We start from the raw sequence: 19,931 nt of genomic DNA, 5'->3' as shown, positions 1-19,931 counted from the left end.
TTTTGGCAGAGGTAACAAATATAATTCTCGAATTCAAATAATCTCACTTCATGATCACAGTGATTTTGAACTTTTCTTGGTCTTCCTAAAATGTATTGCATGTACTGTTTATGTTGTTTCCTGGTCCAAAAGTTATATGGTAAGACAAATAGACAGGTACAGATATAAAGCATTCTGGACTCGTAGTTAACTAAAATGTAGGATTAAATGAAATACTGGTGAGGGGTAGAAACTTGAATATGGCTTTTGTTTTATGTTTCTCGCGGGAACTTATTTATTTTCTTATCTGTAAGTTTCTAAGTTCAATTTAATTAGTCATTTTGTGGTTTAATGCTACCGGCAGAGCAAAGCAGAATGGACGATTTATACTAACAATATACATTTGTAATTCTTATTTTTAGGAGGGATGATTATATTATAAATGGTTATTTGTTGACTAGTAAATGATGAAATATCTTTGACTACTAAAGAATTGTTGACTTAATATATTCTCTTCTTTTTTTAATATCATTTTATTACTTTACAAATGTATATTTTATGTAAATATTGTTAATAATTATCTTGCAATTGTTTTAGGCATTTTAATTAAACCATGAACGATACAAGATCTTGGATGTACCGTAGGTTGGAAAATGGGTTCATAACTAATGACTTCTTTAATGGTGTTGAAGAATTCGTGAATTTTGCTAAGATGCATCATGAAATCATGTGTGGTGAAACAATGCGTTGTCCTTGTAATCACCGAAGATGTAGAAACAGAGCTCACCATGATGAAGAGGTAGTCAAATTACATCTCTGTAGGTATGGCTTTGTACCAGGCTATTATCGTTGGCACCATCACGGTGAAACCTATATAACTCCAGAAGTTGAACATTGGATTGGTCCGTCATCATCAGCACAAGTCGAACATGTTGATCACATGCATAATATGGTTCACGATATTTATAACTCTATTAACATAGAAGATGAGCCCCAAAGTCCAAATGAGACGGCCAAAAACCTATATGAGATGCTTACGGCATCCGAGACCGAGATTTGGGAAGGTAATCCGAATGGTCATTCACAGTTGTCAGTCGTTGCTAGATTGTTGAACATGAAGGCTAAACATCACATTTCAGAAAGATGTTACGATGATCTGTGTCAGCTTATTTCCGAATTGCTACCCACAGAAAATTGCATGACCAATAGTTTTTATGACACAAAAAAATTAATAAAAGGATTAGGTTTGCCGGTTGAAAAGATTGACTGTTGTAGCAACAACTGTATGATTTACTGGAGAGATGACTTTGATTTACAAGAATGTAGGTTTTGCGGGCATCCACGTTACAAACCTAGTTTACGTCGAACGGTTAAGAAAAAAAAAGTTCCATGGAATAGAATGTATTATTTTCCTCTAACCTCACGTTTGCAAAGGTTGTATGCATCTGTAGAAACAGCGAAGCACATGCGTTGGCATAATGAGCATGTACAAGATGGAGATGCAATGTGTCACCCCTCTGATTCACCTGCATGGAAGCATTTTGACACAACTCATCCAGATTTTGCACTCGAGGTTCGAAATGTCAGACTGGGACTTTCAGCTGATGGTTTTCAACCATTCGGTCAGTCAGGACAACAATATTCATCATGGCCAGTTATATTAACACCTTACAATTTGCCTCCATGGATGTGCATGAAAGATGAATACATGTTCTTGACAGTTATAGCTCCCGGACCTAGTAATCCTAAGAACAAGTTAGATGTGTTCTTGCAACCTCTTATCGCTGAATTGAATGAACTTTGGTCAGTTGGGGCAAAGACATATGATGTTCACGTGAAAACAAATTTTACTATGCGTGCCTCATTGCTATGGACAATTAGTGATTTTCCTGCATATGCAATGTTATCTGGATGGAGTACCGCCGGTAAACTAGCATGTCCTTACTGTATGGAAAACTCTGATGCTTTCACATTGCCGAATGGTGGTAAAACGTCATGGTTCGATAACCATCGTAAGTTTTTACCAATGGATCATAATTTTAGACGAAATATTAAATGGTTCAAGAAATATCACCAAGTGAAAAAGCCTCCTCCACATATAAAATCCGGGGGCGAAATTATTGAAGAACTTGAAAGTTACGGGTTTCGTAGTGTGATCGAACCAGAGGCTATTGAAGTGAACTCAGAAATTGTAAGACGATGTAAATGCGGTTGGAGAAAACGCAGTATCTTTTGGGAGTTGCCGTACTGGAGAACAAATCTGATTAGACACAATCTAGATGTTATGCACATTGAGAAAAATGTTTTTGAGAACATATTTAATACCATTCTTAATGTTCCCGGCCGAACAAAAGATAATGCAAAATCGAGAGAAGATCTAAAAGAATTTTGTAACAGGCCAGAATTACATCGAGATGACATATCTAACACATATCCTAAAGCTTGCTATACATTGGATAAGCATAGCAAAGTAGTATTGTGTAACTGGTTGAGAAATTTAAAGTTCTCGGATGGATATGCATCTAAGATGTCAAGATGTGTTGATATGGCTAAATTGAAGATGTTTGGAATGAAAAGTCACGATTGTCATGTGTTCATGCAAAGATTAATCCCAATTGCTTTCAAGGAATTACTTCCAAATAATGTGTGGCAAGCTCTAACAGAGTTAAGTTTTTTCTTCAAAGATATTACAGCAAGAAGCATAAGATGTTCTGACATGGTTCGTATAGAGAATGATATTCCTGTGATACTCTACAAACTAGAAAGAATATTCCCTCCAAGTTTTTTTGATTGTATGGAGCATCTTCCTGTGCATTTACCTTATGAAGCTAGAATTGCTGGCCCTGTTCAATATCGATGGATGTATCCTTTTGAGCGATTTCTGCGAAGATTTAAAAACAATATTCGTAACAAAGCAAGAGTTGAAGGATCAATTTCTAATGCATATTTAGTTGAAGAGGCATCATATTTTTGTACTCATTACTTTAGAGCAAGTGTGAAGACCCATATGAGGAAACAATCACGTAATGATGAAGGGGATAATCCACAAACTGGAGACGTTTCCAATGTTTCTATATTTAATTTCAATGGTCGACCAATGGGTGCTTCTAGGTTCAGACGATTGGATGACACAGAGTACCATGCAGCACGGACATACATACTGCTCAATTGTGAAGAGGTGAAACCATATGTCAGGTGAAAATTAAGTTCATTGATATTTTGTTGTTGAGGTTTATAACCCTTACATATGTTGATGAATGTTTGATTAATTGCAGCATTTTTGAGTCTGGGTTACGGTTGAATAATCAATCCATTAACTCACGTGAGATGGATTTAAGGCTACAAACGGAATTTGCCTCATGGTTTGAACAATACGTAATACATATATCTTTCTTCATTTCAACTGTAAAATATTAAATGTTCCATTTGAAAATATTTTTTGGCTTCTAACTTTTTTACATGCATAGGTACAACAACCGGGAGCAAATCTACCAGACAAATGTCTAGAAAATATTGCATTCGGTCCATTACGTAAAATTAAATCATATAGTGGATATTTTGTCAGTGGTTTCAGATTCCATACTGTACGTCACGGTGCAACAAGATCTACTAGTAATTTTGGAGTTACTGTAAAAGGTTCTGGCAACACAAACAATGATCAGTCGAGACAAAAATTTTACTTCATATTTTTTTAGAGATCGGTTCTAGCAGATGATAGTAGTCGAATGCAGAGCTCGAATTTACTCTAGGCCTGAAATCACGAAAGGGACAGTTAGAAGAGGGCCTGGAGGGTGTCTCGGCGTAGTCTCTCCGACGCTCAAGTCAGAGACCGAGAATATAATGAGAGAACGGCTAAGGGTGCCTCTGAAAGTCAATATAGTGAATGAATAGTTAGACTCTCAAACTTGATATTTATAGGAGAATAACTGGGTTCCATCATGGGCCTTCAACCTTGGCTAGTGATAGGCCGAGAGTTCAAAATCCGATTTGGACCTGATCTTGATGACCCATTCGTGGGTATCAATACTTATATTAATTTGTAAAATATAAAATATATATCAATATAAATATTTTTTACTTATTGATTTAATTTACGAAAGACGATAAATAAGTCGGTGCTAAATTTTTTGCAAGTAAACTTCAATTATTCAAGTCAATTCAATATTCTTATTTGTTGGGATCGAAATATAGTTTATAGCGGGTGAATAAACTCTTCATAAAAAATTTCTAAACTTTGAAATGTTCTTTGCAGTTTTTAGCTTGCTAAGAGATATTATTGAACAACTAGCTTAGCCGAACCACTGAAAATTGAATAAGTGAAGAAAAATCCAGTTTGACTATTGATAAGTATATATAGTTCAAATGACAGTTAACAAAAAACAGCCAGATATAAACAGATAGTAAAAAAGACTTTAATTTATACAGTTCTTTAATTTATATAACTCACTTCAGCTATGACTTATCATGCACTTAGTTGAAACTCTTGATATTCATTTCAACAAATTCTACATATTTGAAAATCATCGATGTACCAGAAAACAAAATAAACCAAACAACAGTAAGCTTGAACGAGTTGGTTGGCGTAACACAAAGTGATCATTAAAGATTTGATATATTCTAATATGAGTGTGTTAATTGAGCAACTTGAAATATGATCTTTTAAGTGTGCTCATAAATCTTGAATGAATGTAAAATTGAAAGATGTAAATTTGTAATCGTGATTCAACTAAAAAACTTGTTCTTCACTTTTATTATTTTAAAGTGTGCCTAATTTACTTATATTTAGTTGATGCGGTCTAAGATATTGTTAAACTTTTTGATATTTTTAGATTATACGAGATAAATTTATTTTGACATATACGAAAACTTAAAAAAACAATCAATTTATAATCTATCAATAAAATTTTATAATTTCAGCACATTTTTCTAGAAAATTAATAAATGTGGCACATTTTACAATATTTTCAACTCATAACACCCAACTAATCACATGAGACATGTGAGTAGCGAAATATGTATTTCCACGTACAACGAATATTACAGCCACATGCATGTTCATCAATTTATGTAAAACCTAGACAAATAAATGATTATAGAACTCAAAAATTAAAATTTTATACACCTCGATTGATGCTAACAATTGATCATGGCATCGTCAAAAATTATATTATTATGAGGAAATTTTTTCCGAGATCATCTCGTGATTTTATATATGTGAGACATCGTGAGATGAGTTTATCTCATTCATATTTGGCAAAAACTTGTGTGAGACGATCTTACAGGTCGTATTTTATGAGATAAATATCTTATTTAGGTAATCCATGAAAAAATATTACTTTTTATGCTAAGAGTATTATTTTTTATTGTGAATATCGATAAGGTTGACCAGTCTTACAGATAAAGATTCGTGAGACCGTCTCACAAGAGACTTACTCTTCATATTTATAATAAAAAATAATATTTTTGAGATCGTGTTGAATTGGAGACTCGTTTCACAAAATTGACCGTTAAACAGTCTCAAAAGAGTTTTTTTTTTCTATTACTAATATATGTGCTAGCGCGATAATTAATGTAACTCGAGGCAAGAAGTTATGAAACTCATTCAATAAATTAAATTCACATTTATAACAGATACAAAATACACCATATTTCCAATTTGATTCAAAAAATAAAAATTCATAAGTATAATAATGAGTAATAAATGTAATACGTACTTTTTTTTTTCCCCAAATTTAATTTTGTTCCCTCATGAATCATTAATCCCCAAGAAACCCAAGTAATTCTTCAACTCGCCCGGCAAGCAAGGATACCGCCACCACGTCCGGCCGTGCAGCTTCAAGATTTTCACCACTTTCTCCCTGGTGGTCGACTGCCCGCCGCCGATTTGCAACAGCGCCACCAGTTTCTTCACCGCCCCATAAACTAGCATCTCCTCCAAAACCCTTTCCTTGGTGTGGACACTCGAAATCAACCACAAAATCTTCACTCCGATTTTAGTCGCGCAATTCGATACATTCAACATTTTCTTGGAAACAGCAGCGATCCCCATTCCGTGTTCTGTAAATGACAATCTCCCCTCCGCACATTCACACATTAGCTTTATCAGTTGCATGATTTTCTCACATTTGGATCGGTTTGAGTCGGGGAGAAGCTCAATCAGTGTACATACTGCTCCAGCTTCAATGGCCTTTAACCTGGATTTCTTCGACGCTTCCAAAACTTGGACCAGCACTTGAAGCGCACAAGGACTTGCTTTTGTACAGTTCTCGTCGGACAAAATTTCCAACAATGACTTGAAAAAATCAATTCCCTGATCCTGTACTACGTAATTCCATTGATAATCAGCTCTTCCAAGCTTTTGAAACGTCGTAATTACGCAGAATCTTGCTTCCTCGCTGCCCCTCTGAAGCATGATGGCCATAGATTTCATGCAGTCGGGTGTCGTCAAAAGCTGCGGAATTATTTCATCTTCTTCTGAGAATGGAACCTGACGAAGAACGCAAAAAGCCTCCTCGCAAGATCTAAACGATGCGAAATCCGAATTTTCGACTAAAATCTGTACAATTATCTTCACAAGAACCTCAACTCCTCCGGACCTCTTGAAATCTTCCTTTACCTGATCATCTCCCACTTCAATAACAGACCTCAGTTTTCTTAAATAACTCACCTTAAATGGTGCCGTTTCAATCGCGCCAAGAATAGCCACCAGTTCTTCATACTTATCGGAATTCGACGAAACAGAAGAAGGGTTTTGATCAGTTCTTGAATCGCACCATGAAATGATCAATCTTTTGAGGGTATGATTTGGGGTGACATCAAAACTTTCAATGATTTGCATTGTGGCAGGACATGTCTTCTTTTTATAAGTATCGAACCATTTTTCGATGTTTTTTCGCTCGTACGTCACTCCGGTGGAGATAGTTACAGGATCTTTCATGAGCTCCATGGAAATAGGACACCGAAAATGTTGAGGAAAATCCATATTTTTCTCCATTTCCAATCTAGATTGGAGCTGAAAAGAGAAGTTTTCAAAGCTATTTATTCAAGCATGGAAATATGTAAAATCCAAGAGAGTTATGCAAGACAGGCGTTGAAGTCTCTAAAAAAGGAACAGATCAAAGTCAAAACTTATACAAGTTGTGTAAAAATGGAAGGCAAAGGAAGCCATTGTATCAGTGTGATAATTTTGAATGTTCTTGGTCTAAATTGTCGCAAACCCCCAAGGTTCATATAATTTCAGTTCCACCCCATTATTTGCTCTCTTTCTTACTTTCTGGCCACAAAACCAATTACTTTGAGTCTGTTCTTATTAACTTCAATAACTTGAGTTGCTGACCAGCATCAAATTAAAAGATTGCATTTGCGTTCAAATTATCAAAACTTTAGGGACCATTTTGTGAATTTATATAACTATAACCATACTCGACGTCTTGTTGGATGGGTTTGACTTTAACTAATAAATTTAAAATAGTTTATAATGAATAATACTAATTAGATCCAAAATTTAAGCATGCTTGATTAAAAAAATAGATTGCGTCTATGTTATATTTGGAATAACACCTCTTATGTTTTAATACAATATATATGTTCGATTAACCATCATTTGACGAGTCTCATATACTTTTATTTTGAATTCATATCATCGATAAAACATGTCGTATTAATACATAAAGAAATATTCTTTCAAATGTCGCGTAGATGTAACGTCGGAACCCAATAAAATATAAGTACACGGTATCAAATTAATTATCATCTCATTCAATCCGATCTTTCATTTAGTACAATTTCGGCGTTTTTTTTTCTTAGAAAATCAATCCAACGCAATCTCATCAAATACGTTACGCATTTATCTAATTCCTTCTTACCCTTTATCGGTTGATAATAATTGTACATGCTGTTGAGCTGCCTTCCTTGAAACTCTAAAGTAAACTCTAATAAATGAATTTTCTTTTTAAAAACTCTTAAATGAATGGATTTTAGTCAACATTTTGTAATTTCTCACAAGTGGAATTTATTTTGAGTCGCATGATATAATGAGAACGTACGTATTATATCTAAATGATCATTATCGGTTCAAACATAAGAGATTAGGGGTGTTAAAATCAGACACGACCCACCAACCCGACGTAATTCAACCCAAAAAAAAAAATCAGGTTTGAATTTGAGGTTTTTGGGTTTGAGTCAGATCGGATTGGACCCAATAGCTAACCCGAAAAAAAATGATTGNATGCTAAGAGTATTATTTTTTATTGTGAATATCGATAAGGTTGACCAGTCTTACAGATAAAGATTCGTGAGACCGTCTCACAAGAGACTTACTCTTCATATTTATAATAAAAAATAATATTTTTGAGATCGTGTTGAATTGGAGACTCGTTTCACAAAATTGACCGTTAAACAGTCTCAAAAGAGTTTTTTTTTTCTATTACTAATATATGTGCTAGCGCGATAATTAATGTAACTCGAGGCAAGAAGTTATGAAACTCATTCAATAAATTAAATTCACATTTATAACAGATACAAAATACACCATATTTCCAATTTGATTCAAAAAATAAAAATTCATAAGTATAATAATGAGTAATAAATGTAATACGTACTTTTTTTTTTCCCCAAATTTAATTTTGTTCCCTCATGAATCATTAATCCCCAAGAAACCCAAGTAATTCTTCAACTCGCCCGGCAAGCAAGGATACCGCCACCACGTCCGGCCGTGCAGCTTCAAGATTTTCACCACTTTCTCCCTGGTGGTCGACTGCCCGCCGCCGATTTGCAACAGCGCCACCAGTTTCTTCACCGCCCCATAAACTAGCATCTCCTCCAAAACCCTTTCCTTGGTGTGGACACTCGAAATCAACCACAAAATCTTCACTCCGATTTTAGTCGCGCAATTCGATACATTCAACATTTTCTTGGAAACAGCAGCGATCCCCATTCCGTGTTCTGTAAATGACAATCTCCCCTCCGCACATTCACACATTAGCTTTATCAGTTGCATGATTTTCTCACATTTGGATCGGTTTGAGTCGGGGAGAAGCTCAATCAGTGTACATACTGCTCCAGCTTCAATGGCCTTTAACCTGGATTTCTTCGACGCTTCCAAAACTTGGACCAGCACTTGAAGCGCACAAGGACTTGCTTTTGTACAGTTCTCGTCGGACAAAATTTCCAACAATGACTTGAAAAAATCAATTCCCTGATCCTGTACTACGTAATTCCATTGATAATCAGCTCTTCCAAGCTTTTGAAACGTCGTAATTACGCAGAATCTTGCTTCCTCGCTGCCCCTCTGAAGCATGATGGCCATAGATTTCATGCAGTCGGGTGTCGTCAAAAGCTGCGGAATTATTTCATCTTCTTCTGAGAATGGAACCTGACGAAGAACGCAAAAAGCCTCCTCGCAAGATCTAAACGATGCGAAATCCGAATTTTCGACTAAAATCTGTACAATTATCTTCACAAGAACCTCAACTCCTCCGGACCTCTTGAAATCTTCCTTTACCTGATCATCTCCCACTTCAATAACAGACCTCAGTTTTCTTAAATAACTCACCTTAAATGGTGCCGTTTCAATCGCGCCAAGAATAGCCACCAGTTCTTCATACTTATCGGAATTCGACGAAACAGAAGAAGGGTTTTGATCAGTTCTTGAATCGCACCATGAAATGATCAATCTTTTGAGGGTATGATTTGGGGTGACATCAAAACTTTCAATGATTTGCATTGTGGCAGGACATGTCTTCTTTTTATAAGTATCGAACCATTTTTCGATGTTTTTTCGCTCGTACGTCACTCCGGTGGAGATAGTTACAGGATCTTTCATGAGCTCCATGGAAATAGGACACCGAAAATGTTGAGGAAAATCCATATTTTTCTCCATTTCCAATCTAGATTGGAGCTGAAAAGAGAAGTTTTCAAAGCTATTTATTCAAGCATGGAAATATGTAAAATCCAAGAGAGTTATGCAAGACAGGCGTTGAAGTCTCTAAAAAAGGAACAGATCAAAGTCAAAACTTATACAAGTTGTGTAAAAATGGAAGGCAAAGGAAGCCATTGTATCAGTGTGATAATTTTGAATGTTCTTGGTCTAAATTGTCGCAAACCCCCAAGGTTCATATAATTTCAGTTCCACCCCATTATTTGCTCTCTTTCTTACTTTCTGGCCACAAAACCAATTACTTTGAGTCTGTTCTTATTAACTTCAATAACTTGAGTTGCTGACCAGCATCAAATTAAAAGATTGCATTTGCGTTCAAATTATCAAAACTTTAGGGACCATTTTGTGAATTTATATAACTATAACCATACTCGACGTCTTGTTGGATGGGTTTGACTTTAACTAATAAATTTAAAATAGTTTATAATGAATAATACTAATTAGATCCAAAATTTAAGCATGCTTGATTAAAAAAATAGATTGCGTCTATGTTATATTTGGAATAACACCTCTTATGTTTTAATACAATATATATGTTCGATTAACCATCATTTGACGAGTCTCATATACTTTTATTTTGAATTCATATCATCGATAAAACATGTCGTATTAATACATAAAGAAATATTCTTTCAAATGTCGCGTAGATGTAACGTCGGAACCCAATAAAATATAAGTACACGGTATCAAATTAATTATCATCTCATTCAATCCGATCTTTCATTTAGTACAATTTCGGCGTTTTTTTTTCTTAGAAAATCAATCCAACGCAATCTCATCAAATACGTTACGCATTTATCTAATTCCTTCTTACCCTTTATCGGTTGATAATAATTGTACATGCTGTTGAGCTGCCTTCCTTGAAACTCTAAAGTAAACTCTAATAAATGAATTTTCTTTTTAAAAACTCTTAAATGAATGGATTTTAGTCAACATTTTGTAATTTCTCACAAGTGGAATTTATTTTGAGTCGCATGATATAATGAGAACGTACGTATTATATCTAAATGATCATTATCGGTTCAAACATAAGAGATTAGGGGTGTTAAAATCAGACACGACCCACCAACCCGACGTAATTCAACCCAAAAAAAAAAATCAGGTTTGAATTTGAGGTTTTTGGGTTTGAGTCAGATCGGATTGGACCCAATAGCTAACCCGAAAAAAAATGATTGGGGTTGACCCGAAAATTTTAATTTTTTTAAAAAAAATATAATTAATAAATATTACCTACATTTTTATATATTCTATGTCTGAAAAAATATCTGTTTTGTATTTATATCATGAATTTTCATAATTTATATTTTTTTTGAAAATTTTTTATTTTTTAAACAATTGTTTATTTGATTTAATAAATATATTTTATTTTTCTACGATTAGACTTTCAAATTTAAATCATTTATATGAGGGAGATTGTGCTATTATGTGTTTAAATTAAAATATTATTTTTTTGAATTTTATTTAATTTTTTTAAAAAAAATCAAAATCGGGTTGATCGGTTTAATTCGGATTCGGGTTCGCGTTAAGAGTTTTCGAGTTCGGGTTGGGTTCAGGTTGAGCAATTTTTTAATAGTACTATTGTCCAACCCGATCCAATCCGTCCAACCTATCCGAATTGACACCTCTATATGAGATCAACATTTGACCGCACCTAAAAAATTAAGATTGAAATTAAATAAAAATATTTCTTCTATTTTCATTGCTAGTTAAATACGATTTGAATCTCCCTCGGGATTTTAAAAGATATTTTGTGATATATAATTGACAAATTAAAGTACCAACTTGCTTTAATAAATCTACTAATGCAATAGAGTTGAAAAACTACTGAATAAGATGCATAATTTATATTAATTAGATTAAATTACTTCGAAAATACGCGGAGGATGGCAATCAGAGGCCCCTCCAATTGATAATTTAATTTTTTTAATAGTATTGTTTTGGTGTCTAAGTATTTAAATATTTGTTGTAAATTATACGTATTAGATGGAAATTTCAAGACCTCTCATCTTGTCACAATCCAATTCGATCTTTAACTAGTAATGTCATTAATTATATTTTAAAATCTTATCTGTTATTTTTATAGAAAAATAATTTAATGTTGATTAACTATTATTAATTTCAGATCAAAATATAAATGAATAATTTTTTTATCAGAGATGTTTTGGTCAAACAATCAACTTCAATATCATTTCTTGTAAATATATATATCTTTACTTGTGTGAAGATATATATATATATTCAACATGTATATTTATGTGACTATCGATGACGTGACATACACCTATTGGATGTGATGAATAGTATTTTTCATTGGAAGTGCTGAAGTGACATTGTACACGTCGGTGCCACATCAGCGTCATATCAGAAAAATAACTAAAAAAATATAACAGAATTAAATTTGACAACATAAAAAATCAAAATAACAAAAAGTTAATATTTAAAGACAGGAAATGGAATTTAAAAAAGAATGTAGTTCAAACTACGAACAGAAAACAAAGGAAAATATGGCAGAATTTTCAAGTTTGAGTGTTGGAGATCACTCTTCTAATTCTTCCTCTGCAGTTGTCCTTGGGCCTGGTGTGCGGTATGTACATCAATGGACTACTATGATCATCTTGCTCAAGCCTGTGGATTAGAATTCGGGTATGGAATTCAAATATTTAAATTTCAATATTAAGTTATTTTTTTTTATCAAAACAAAGTATTTCATATATTCTATTATAGAAACTATTTACTTCAAATCTATTAATCTAATCTATTCTTCAAATTTAATATTTGTCGTGGGTTTGGAAGAATTTAAGTTCATGAATTTCGAATTCCTAAGTTTAGATATATTTTGATGTACCTAACATTGATTCAAACTTTTCATTTTCCATATCGAATCCTTCAATGCAAGCGCAATCTAAAGAAATTTTAAAAGAATTCAGGAATCTTGGATAAATTTTGGATGGTTTAACCATTGTAACTCACTCGTAGTTGAGGAGAAAATGGTGAAGAAAGACAGCGATTTCAATCTTGGCAAGTTCATTTCCGGGGCACAGCCTGCTTCCAGCGCCGAAAGGAAGGAAACTTCCAGCTTTTGGCGTGAGTCCCTGCATGTAACACAAATATCATCATCACAATACGGTACACACACATATATATACATACATACATATATATATATATACAGTTTCTTGACATTATTGTTAGGACAACAACTCACATCCCATCTCGATGGATCGAACTTTTTTGGTTCAGCGTATGTTTCGGGGTCAAAATGAACACTTCTAAACCAGACCAGCACTTTCCATCCCTTAGGAATAGTGTAACCTGAAAATGCATGCGTGTAAAAGGAAATGGTAGTTTAGCGTTGTAATTTCAAACTTCACACACAAACATACATTTTTTCAAGAAAATTTATCCAACTTACCACAAACATGAACATCTTTCACTGCCTCTCTGAAGACAACCAACGAGAACGTAATCAGACGAAGCGTTTCATCGATTACCTATCAAAACAAATTCAAGAGAGTTAAGATATATAAAAATGCAAAAATAAAAATGGGACACAAGTAAAATAAAAAACAGTCATATAAATGAGCCCCCACAAAACTGGTCCCCCAATTCCTCTGTCTATGAACTAATGAATTTTTTTCCGCTGATTCTGTCGCACCACTGCAAGCTCTTTAGCTCAAACAGAACTGAATTGAATCACTATAGAACCGCAAATGTTCCATGTCAAATATTGTTTTCGAAGAGCATGTAAAACAGGCAACACACCTTATCGAGATACTCCATTTTTCTGATTTCTTTAAGTGTCAAACCTTTTTGATCCGGTGGCCTGTTTCTCACAATTTCCTCTTGCTCTGCCTGTTATATCATGCATATGATGTATTCGGGAATTGCATTGTCAATTATATTGTTTTATTATTACAAACCAGTTGTCACAAATACTTTACCTCATAGGATGTGAATCAATTAACAATTGTTCCATGTCTTAATTAACCGGCACATGGTAATCAAATGCAATATGAGGATCAACATGTGACAAACCTTAGCTTTGTAAAGTATATCAGGATTTTTCTGAAGAAAAAAGGCAGCCCACATTGTTGTGTGCGCTGAGGATTCATGACCAGCATTCAGATACATAATCAGGACATCGATGATTTCTTCGTCTGTCAATCGTCTACTGAACTCATCTTTGGCATCCAACAGACCATCCAGCATGTCTCTCTTGGATGTCCATGCATTCGCCCTCCTCTGCTCCCTCCGCTTGGTTACTACTGATTGAAGAATCGCCACAAGTTTTTTACGCGCCTGAAATGAAAATAACCAGGAAATGCAGATATTTATTTGATAATGATCGGTGAATAGTTGAAGAAAACTTGTATGATCGGCTCACATCCACCATCTTTCATTATTTGCTCTATAATGAAATGACCAAGAATTACCTTGAGCCCCTTATGATAAGCAAATCCAGGTATATTAATAGCCATGGCTCTAACCCCATAATTTAAGGCCGTGTATTCCCTCTCCATAATCTCCCTAACATCCTCCCCTTCCGAACTCAAGAAAATGTGCATGATTACTTTGAATGTCAGCCTTCTAAGCTCTGTTAAAAACTCTATCTGCCCCATTCCTTCCCACTTTTCCAACGCATTTACCACATTTTCTTCGATGTATTTGATGTATGTGGACAACGACTCGGGCCCGTTTATGGGCGCTGCCGTTAGCTTCCGCAGCCACCTGTGCTCCTCATGAGATAAACCCACGAACGACTTCCTCCCAACGAGATTCACCGTGGCCGAAGGCCAGCCGGGTTTGAAACATTCGTCGTCTGTTAAAACTTTCCGACATGCCTCGGCGGTGGTCACTACGATGCTAGGATTTCCAAACATGTGCACCTTGTACAGTCCAGTGTGTCCATATCTTCAAAAACCAAGGACTACAGTTACCACAAATGCATGCAAAATCGAGAATAAAGCATATAAAAACACACATAAAATTTAAAGTATTTAAAGACAGGTGCCAGATATAAGCTGCTACAGTATCCATCAGATTAAAAATACAAATGCGGACATTTTTTTTTATCACCTTCGAACAAAGTTGGACATGAAAGATTCAGGATTATCGGTCTTGAAAGCTCTTAGAAAAGACAACATATTCCCAATGAATGGCCAACCAAAATCACCTGGCGGCAGTTCTCGTCTTTTCCCACCTAATTTCCTTTCGTAAAACCAACAATTCATACTTAAAACCACCCATTTCAATGTCAACCACCCACACAAAATCCCCCAAAACACCCTCAAATCCCACACCACCATAAGAATTTGAGAGTACATTGTCAGCAACATTTGAATCTTTTTCTTGAACAAATATTAATTATGAGTCTAAAGTTTAAACAACACGAGAAATCAATAGAAAGAGTGGATATGGAGGAGACACGGGAAAACTCAAGAAGTCATCCTATATAGAGACGACAGCGGAGACGCTGATATGGAAAACCAAAGAAAGGAAGCATAAATATATATATAATAGATATGAATTTGGATAGAGAAGGATATTTTATAAGTTTAAAATTGAACGAATAAATCGCATTACAGATTGAAACAATCTTGTGTAATATTCGCTATTGGAATTGGAATACCATTTTATAAAGGAATTATGTAATTATAATAATTGTACAAGAAATTTCATTCGAATTAACCATATTCTTACACAACAATCTTGTGTAGTATTCGCTATTGGAATTGGACTGACATTTTATAAAGGAATTATGTAACTATAATAATGATACAAGAAATTTCATTTGAATTAACCATGATATTACACTATTTCTTCATTTCAAGATGAATCATATTGCGAAGTGAAATAATCCAATTTATAATTATTATTAGAAAAAAAATTCAAGAAATATTACATGCTGAGAAATATAAAAAGGAAAAGATCCAAGAATTAATGTATTGGTGTATTAGGTGTGAGATTTTTTTTTTATTTTTTTTTTCCAAAAGATATGAAGTGCGAGATTTTGTGGAGAACTAAAAAGGGAATTGGTTGGAAATGACATTAAATTGTCGTTATCTTAATTTAGAACTGGTTTTGTCTTCTTGCTTAGAAAGCATGGATTCTTTTGCGAGAAACAGACAAAAGTATCTTTGACTGAAGTGAATTATTTGTACATTTTTATTTAACTACAAGATATACACGAACGTGTAAAACATACAAGAATGATATGAAGAAAATAATTCTCACATTAGTCACAATATCTTTTATTTTTTAAGAATCAATTTTAATCTACGATTCATCCATAAAGTCATAATTTAATTTTGCCTGAGTTCTTGAATAATAATATAAGGCAAAAACATGTGTGAGACGGTCTCACGGGTCGTATTTTGTGAGACTGATTTCTTATTTGGATCATTAATGAAAAATATTAGTTTTTATGCGAAGAGTATTATTTTTTATTGTGCATATCGGTAGGGTTGACCCGTCTCACAGATAAAGATTCGTGAGACCGTCTCACAAGAGACCTACTCTAATATAATTGAGTTGTTTCAGGTTTGATATACATATAAGTATATATGTTGCAATATTCTGTCTAAATATAGAAATATTTATTAATGTGATCCACAATCAGAACTGTATTCTTACTGTCACTTTGACACCTATTTTAATATTTCAACCTTAAAATTGTAAAAATAATATAGTTAGACTATGAATATTCAAAATAATAAAATAAAAAACAAATATTTTTTTACAAGAACCATAATTTATAAATTTCTCATGATATATTTTGAAATTATAAAGTTCTATACATAAATAATGTCTTAAAAAAATAGTTACAAGTTCTACAAATATTCATCGATGAAAATTTGACATGACATAAAACATGAAGATAATTATTATATTTTTAAAAACTTTTATTTTTTGAGAGAAAAATATTTAAAAAACATAAGAAAATTTTAAAAATCATATTAATCATTTTAAGTAACTGTAGATGTAAAATAATTTGTTTTACATAAAAACAATTTGAATCCATTCTTATTTTTCTTTTTCTATCCATTTGATGTATATAAGAGTAATTATTGGACATAAAATTAATTTAAACTCATTTTGAATCTTTTGAAGTGTTTTCTTATGGTACCAAACAATTATTTGTGTTTATCATGCATAGGGTTTTACGATTTGGCAAATTGACACTCACGTAAGTGCAATTCTCATTATGTTCACCATTAGCTTAGTATAGGGCTTTCCATGGTAAATCACAATTATAAGACATAAAAAGTTTGTTTTGGGTAACAAATATAACTTTTGACCTGAAGATTAAGAAAATTCGAACTAAAAGATAAATCTTTCGCTGTCATTCAGTTTTGTTGGGTTAAGTGTGCATGAGTGAGGGTAGTACTGAGATGAGTAAACTCCTGATCAGAAGTTCTCTTGAGTTTAGCTGCTGACATTGTGTAGCTTATTTTAAATTCCATTAAAGATATAGTTTTTTTTTAAAAAAATACTATAAATTTCATTCCAAAAATAAAAATTCATTTTTCTTCAATTATTATAAAATTCATTAATTCATGAAAATGAACAAAAAATACATGTATTTATTAATATTTATTTTACGAAGATAAGAACATATATGTAAAATCACACAATTTTTTTAGAGTTTTCAAATTTATTAGTCGTGTATTATTTACGTTATAAATAGATGTTAATTTACTCAAGTTAAAAATAAAAATTAGCACAAAAACTCCTATAAAGCTTTCGTGAAACATGTTTCCTATCCGACCCTAATCATGAAAAATTATTGTTTTTAAATTCAAAAATTGACCGGGTTGGCCCATTTGAAGAATGAGTAGGTCTTTCATAAGACGGTCTCATGGATCTTTATTCGTGATACGGATCAATATTGTCCATGTTTATAATAAAAATTAATATATTTGACATAAAAAGTAATATTTTTTTGTAGGTGACCCATATAGAATATCTGTTTCACAAAATTAACCCGTGAGACCGTCTGATAGGAGTTTTTGTGTCGAAGAATATATCCATGAGACCGGCTAACAGAAGACCTATTCAAAAATTAGAGAACTATAAAATTTTGAACAACGGTGTATGTATACTTTATTTTCATTCGATTTATTTTAAATTCATTAATTAATGTAAAAAAATCAAATAAAGGGAAATAAAAAAATAAAGATATAATTCATAAATAAATTAAAAAAAAGTGAAGTCAAACAAAAAAAATTATTTTTAAAATAAAGATATAATTCATTTTTTTGAAAATAGATTGAAAATTTTATAATTCTTTTATTCATTTTAAATTATATTAAAGATATAGTTTTTAAAACAAATAGAGTATAAATTCCATTTCAAAAAATTGTGGCTAAATTTCTTTTTTTCTTTTCTAATTTATTTTAAAATTAATTAATAGTTGGGAAAGACCAAACAATAAAACATGTATTTATTATTATTATTATTATTATTATTATTATCATTTTAAATTTCATTAAAGATATAATTTGTTTTAAAAAAAATAAAGTGTAAATTTCATCTCAAAAAATGAAATCTTAATTTAAATATCATTTTAAATACTGGTGGCTAAATTTTATTTTTCTTCAATTTCATTCCAAAAACTCCTATGAGGTTGTTTCGCGAGTCAATTTTGTGAAACATGTCTCCTATCCGACTTGAATCATTAAAAACATTTTTTTCCACTCCGAAAATGACTGGGACAGCCCTCTCAGGGCTATAATCATAAAATTATCTCACAAAAGACCTACTAAAAAATTGGATAACTATAAAATTTTGAACAATAGTGTAAAATTCATTTTTATTCGATTTATTTAAAATTCATTAATTAATGGAAAAATAGAAATAAAAAAAAGTAAATTTCATTATTCTTTTATTTAATTTAAATTTCATTAAAGATATATATATTTTTAAAAATAGAGTGTAAATTTCATTCCAAAAATGGTGACTAAATTTCATTTTTTTTCAATTTATTTTATAATTAATTAATAGCTGATAACTAACAAACAAAAAAATGTATTTATCATTATTATTATTTTAAATTTCATTAAAGATAGTATTTTTTTAAGATATATATATTTTTAAAAATAGATTGTAAATTTCATTCCAAAAATGGTGACTAAATTTCATTTTTTTTCAATTTATTTTATAATCAATTAATAGTTGATAACTAACAAACAAAAAAATGTATTTATCATTATTATTATTTTAAATTTCATTAAAGATAGTATTTTTTTTAAAAAAATGGAGTATAAATTTCATTCCAAAAAATAGGAGATAAGTTTAAATTTTATTCCAAAAGTATATTATTTATTTTAATTTTCATTAATTAATAGATGAAAAACAATTAAAAAATAATAGATGAAAAACAAATAAAAAAAGAACATGTATTAATTATTATTATTAAATGAAGATAAAGATATTTATTTAAATTCACAATTCAAACTCATATATTTATATTTTTTAAAAAATAGAGTGTAAATTTTTTTTAAAAAATAGAGTGTAAAAATTTCATTAATTAATAGATGAAAAACAATAAAAAATACTAGATGAAAGACAAATAAAAAAGATACATGTATTAATGATTATTTATAAATGAAGATAAGGAAATTTATGTAAATTCACAATATATTTATAATACTAATAGATTTTTAAAAAATAGAGTGTAAAAATTTCATTAATTAATAGATGAAAAACAAATAAAAAAATAATATATGAAAAAGATAAAAAAAATAAACATGTATTAATGATTATTATTAAATGAAGATAATGTTATTTATGTAAATTTACAATTCAAATTCATATATTTATAATAGTATTAGAGTAGTAATGAAGATGCACGTGTCATGAACAAACGTTCTACTACATAAAATATAAAAAGTGAGTGGACATAAAAACACTTGGACATTTATATTAAGTGAAATCGAAAAGTCCATTATTTATTGAAAATTCTTAATAATATTTTTTCCTTAATTTTCAGTTTTTGGTATCTCTGTATGACTTT

The 19,931-nt window shown here is 31.8% G+C and overlaps 4 protein-coding genes across 5 annotated transcripts in view; 1 reads left to right on the top strand and 3 right to left on the bottom strand.

Moving 5' to 3' along the window:
• LOC140957146 (uncharacterized) overlaps window positions 1-3,674 on the top strand; it is a 4,592-nt gene extending 918 nt beyond the window's left edge. Inside the window, exons 2-4 of the mRNA XM_073414277.1 lie at window positions 577-3,174; window positions 3,255-3,354; window positions 3,447-3,674. Of these exons, the coding sequence (XP_073270378.1) occupies window positions 593-3,174; window positions 3,255-3,354; window positions 3,447-3,674 (2,910 nt within the window). The 5' untranslated portion in view covers window positions 577-592. The remainder of the gene's footprint in view (window positions 1-576; window positions 3,175-3,254; window positions 3,355-3,446) is intronic.
• Window positions 3,675-5,581: 1,907 nt separating this feature from the next.
• LOC140957657 (E3 ubiquitin-protein ligase PUB23-like) lies at window positions 5,582-7,172 on the bottom strand. The gene has a single exon (XM_073414990.1). It carries the CDS (start codon window positions 6,971-6,973, stop codon window positions 5,726-5,728), a length of 1,248 nt encoding a protein of 415 aa, XP_073271091.1. The 5' UTR covers window positions 6,974-7,172; the 3' UTR covers window positions 5,582-5,725.
• A 1,295-nt stretch (window positions 7,173-8,467) lies between these two features.
• LOC140957646 (E3 ubiquitin-protein ligase PUB23-like) lies at window positions 8,468-10,058 on the bottom strand. The gene has a single exon (XM_073414979.1). It carries the CDS (start codon window positions 9,857-9,859, stop codon window positions 8,612-8,614), a length of 1,248 nt encoding a protein of 415 aa, XP_073271080.1. The 5' UTR covers window positions 9,860-10,058; the 3' UTR covers window positions 8,468-8,611.
• Window positions 10,059-12,371: 2,313 nt separating this feature from the next.
• LOC140957822 (ent-kaurenoic acid oxidase 1-like) lies at window positions 12,372-15,207 on the bottom strand. 2 transcript variants are annotated; one of them, XM_073415212.1, is made up of 8 exons: window positions 14,993-15,207; window positions 14,350-14,827; window positions 13,952-14,215; window positions 13,679-13,768; window positions 13,329-13,407; window positions 13,122-13,228; window positions 12,887-13,008; window positions 12,372-12,541 (listed from the first exon to the last, which is right to left on the bottom strand). In XM_073415212.1, exons 1-8 carry the CDS (start codon window positions 15,145-15,147, stop codon window positions 12,433-12,435), a joined length of 1,404 nt encoding a protein of 467 aa, XP_073271313.1. In that variant the 5' UTR covers window positions 15,148-15,207; the 3' UTR covers window positions 12,372-12,432. The 2 variants fall into 2 exon arrangements, with proteins under 2 accessions (XP_073271313.1, XP_073271314.1); XM_073415213.1 differs by lacking the exon at window positions 13,679-13,768.
• Between the last annotated feature and the right edge of the window lie 4,724 nt (window positions 15,208-19,931).

This window comes from Primulina huaijiensis, chromosome 14 (genome assembly GCF_012295235.1).
Source record: "Primulina huaijiensis isolate GDHJ02 chromosome 14, ASM1229523v2, whole genome shotgun sequence".
Taxonomy (NCBI): Eukaryota; Viridiplantae; Streptophyta; class Magnoliopsida; order Lamiales; family Gesneriaceae; genus Primulina; species Primulina huaijiensis.
This window is presented reverse-complemented; position numbering and strand designations above follow the sequence as displayed.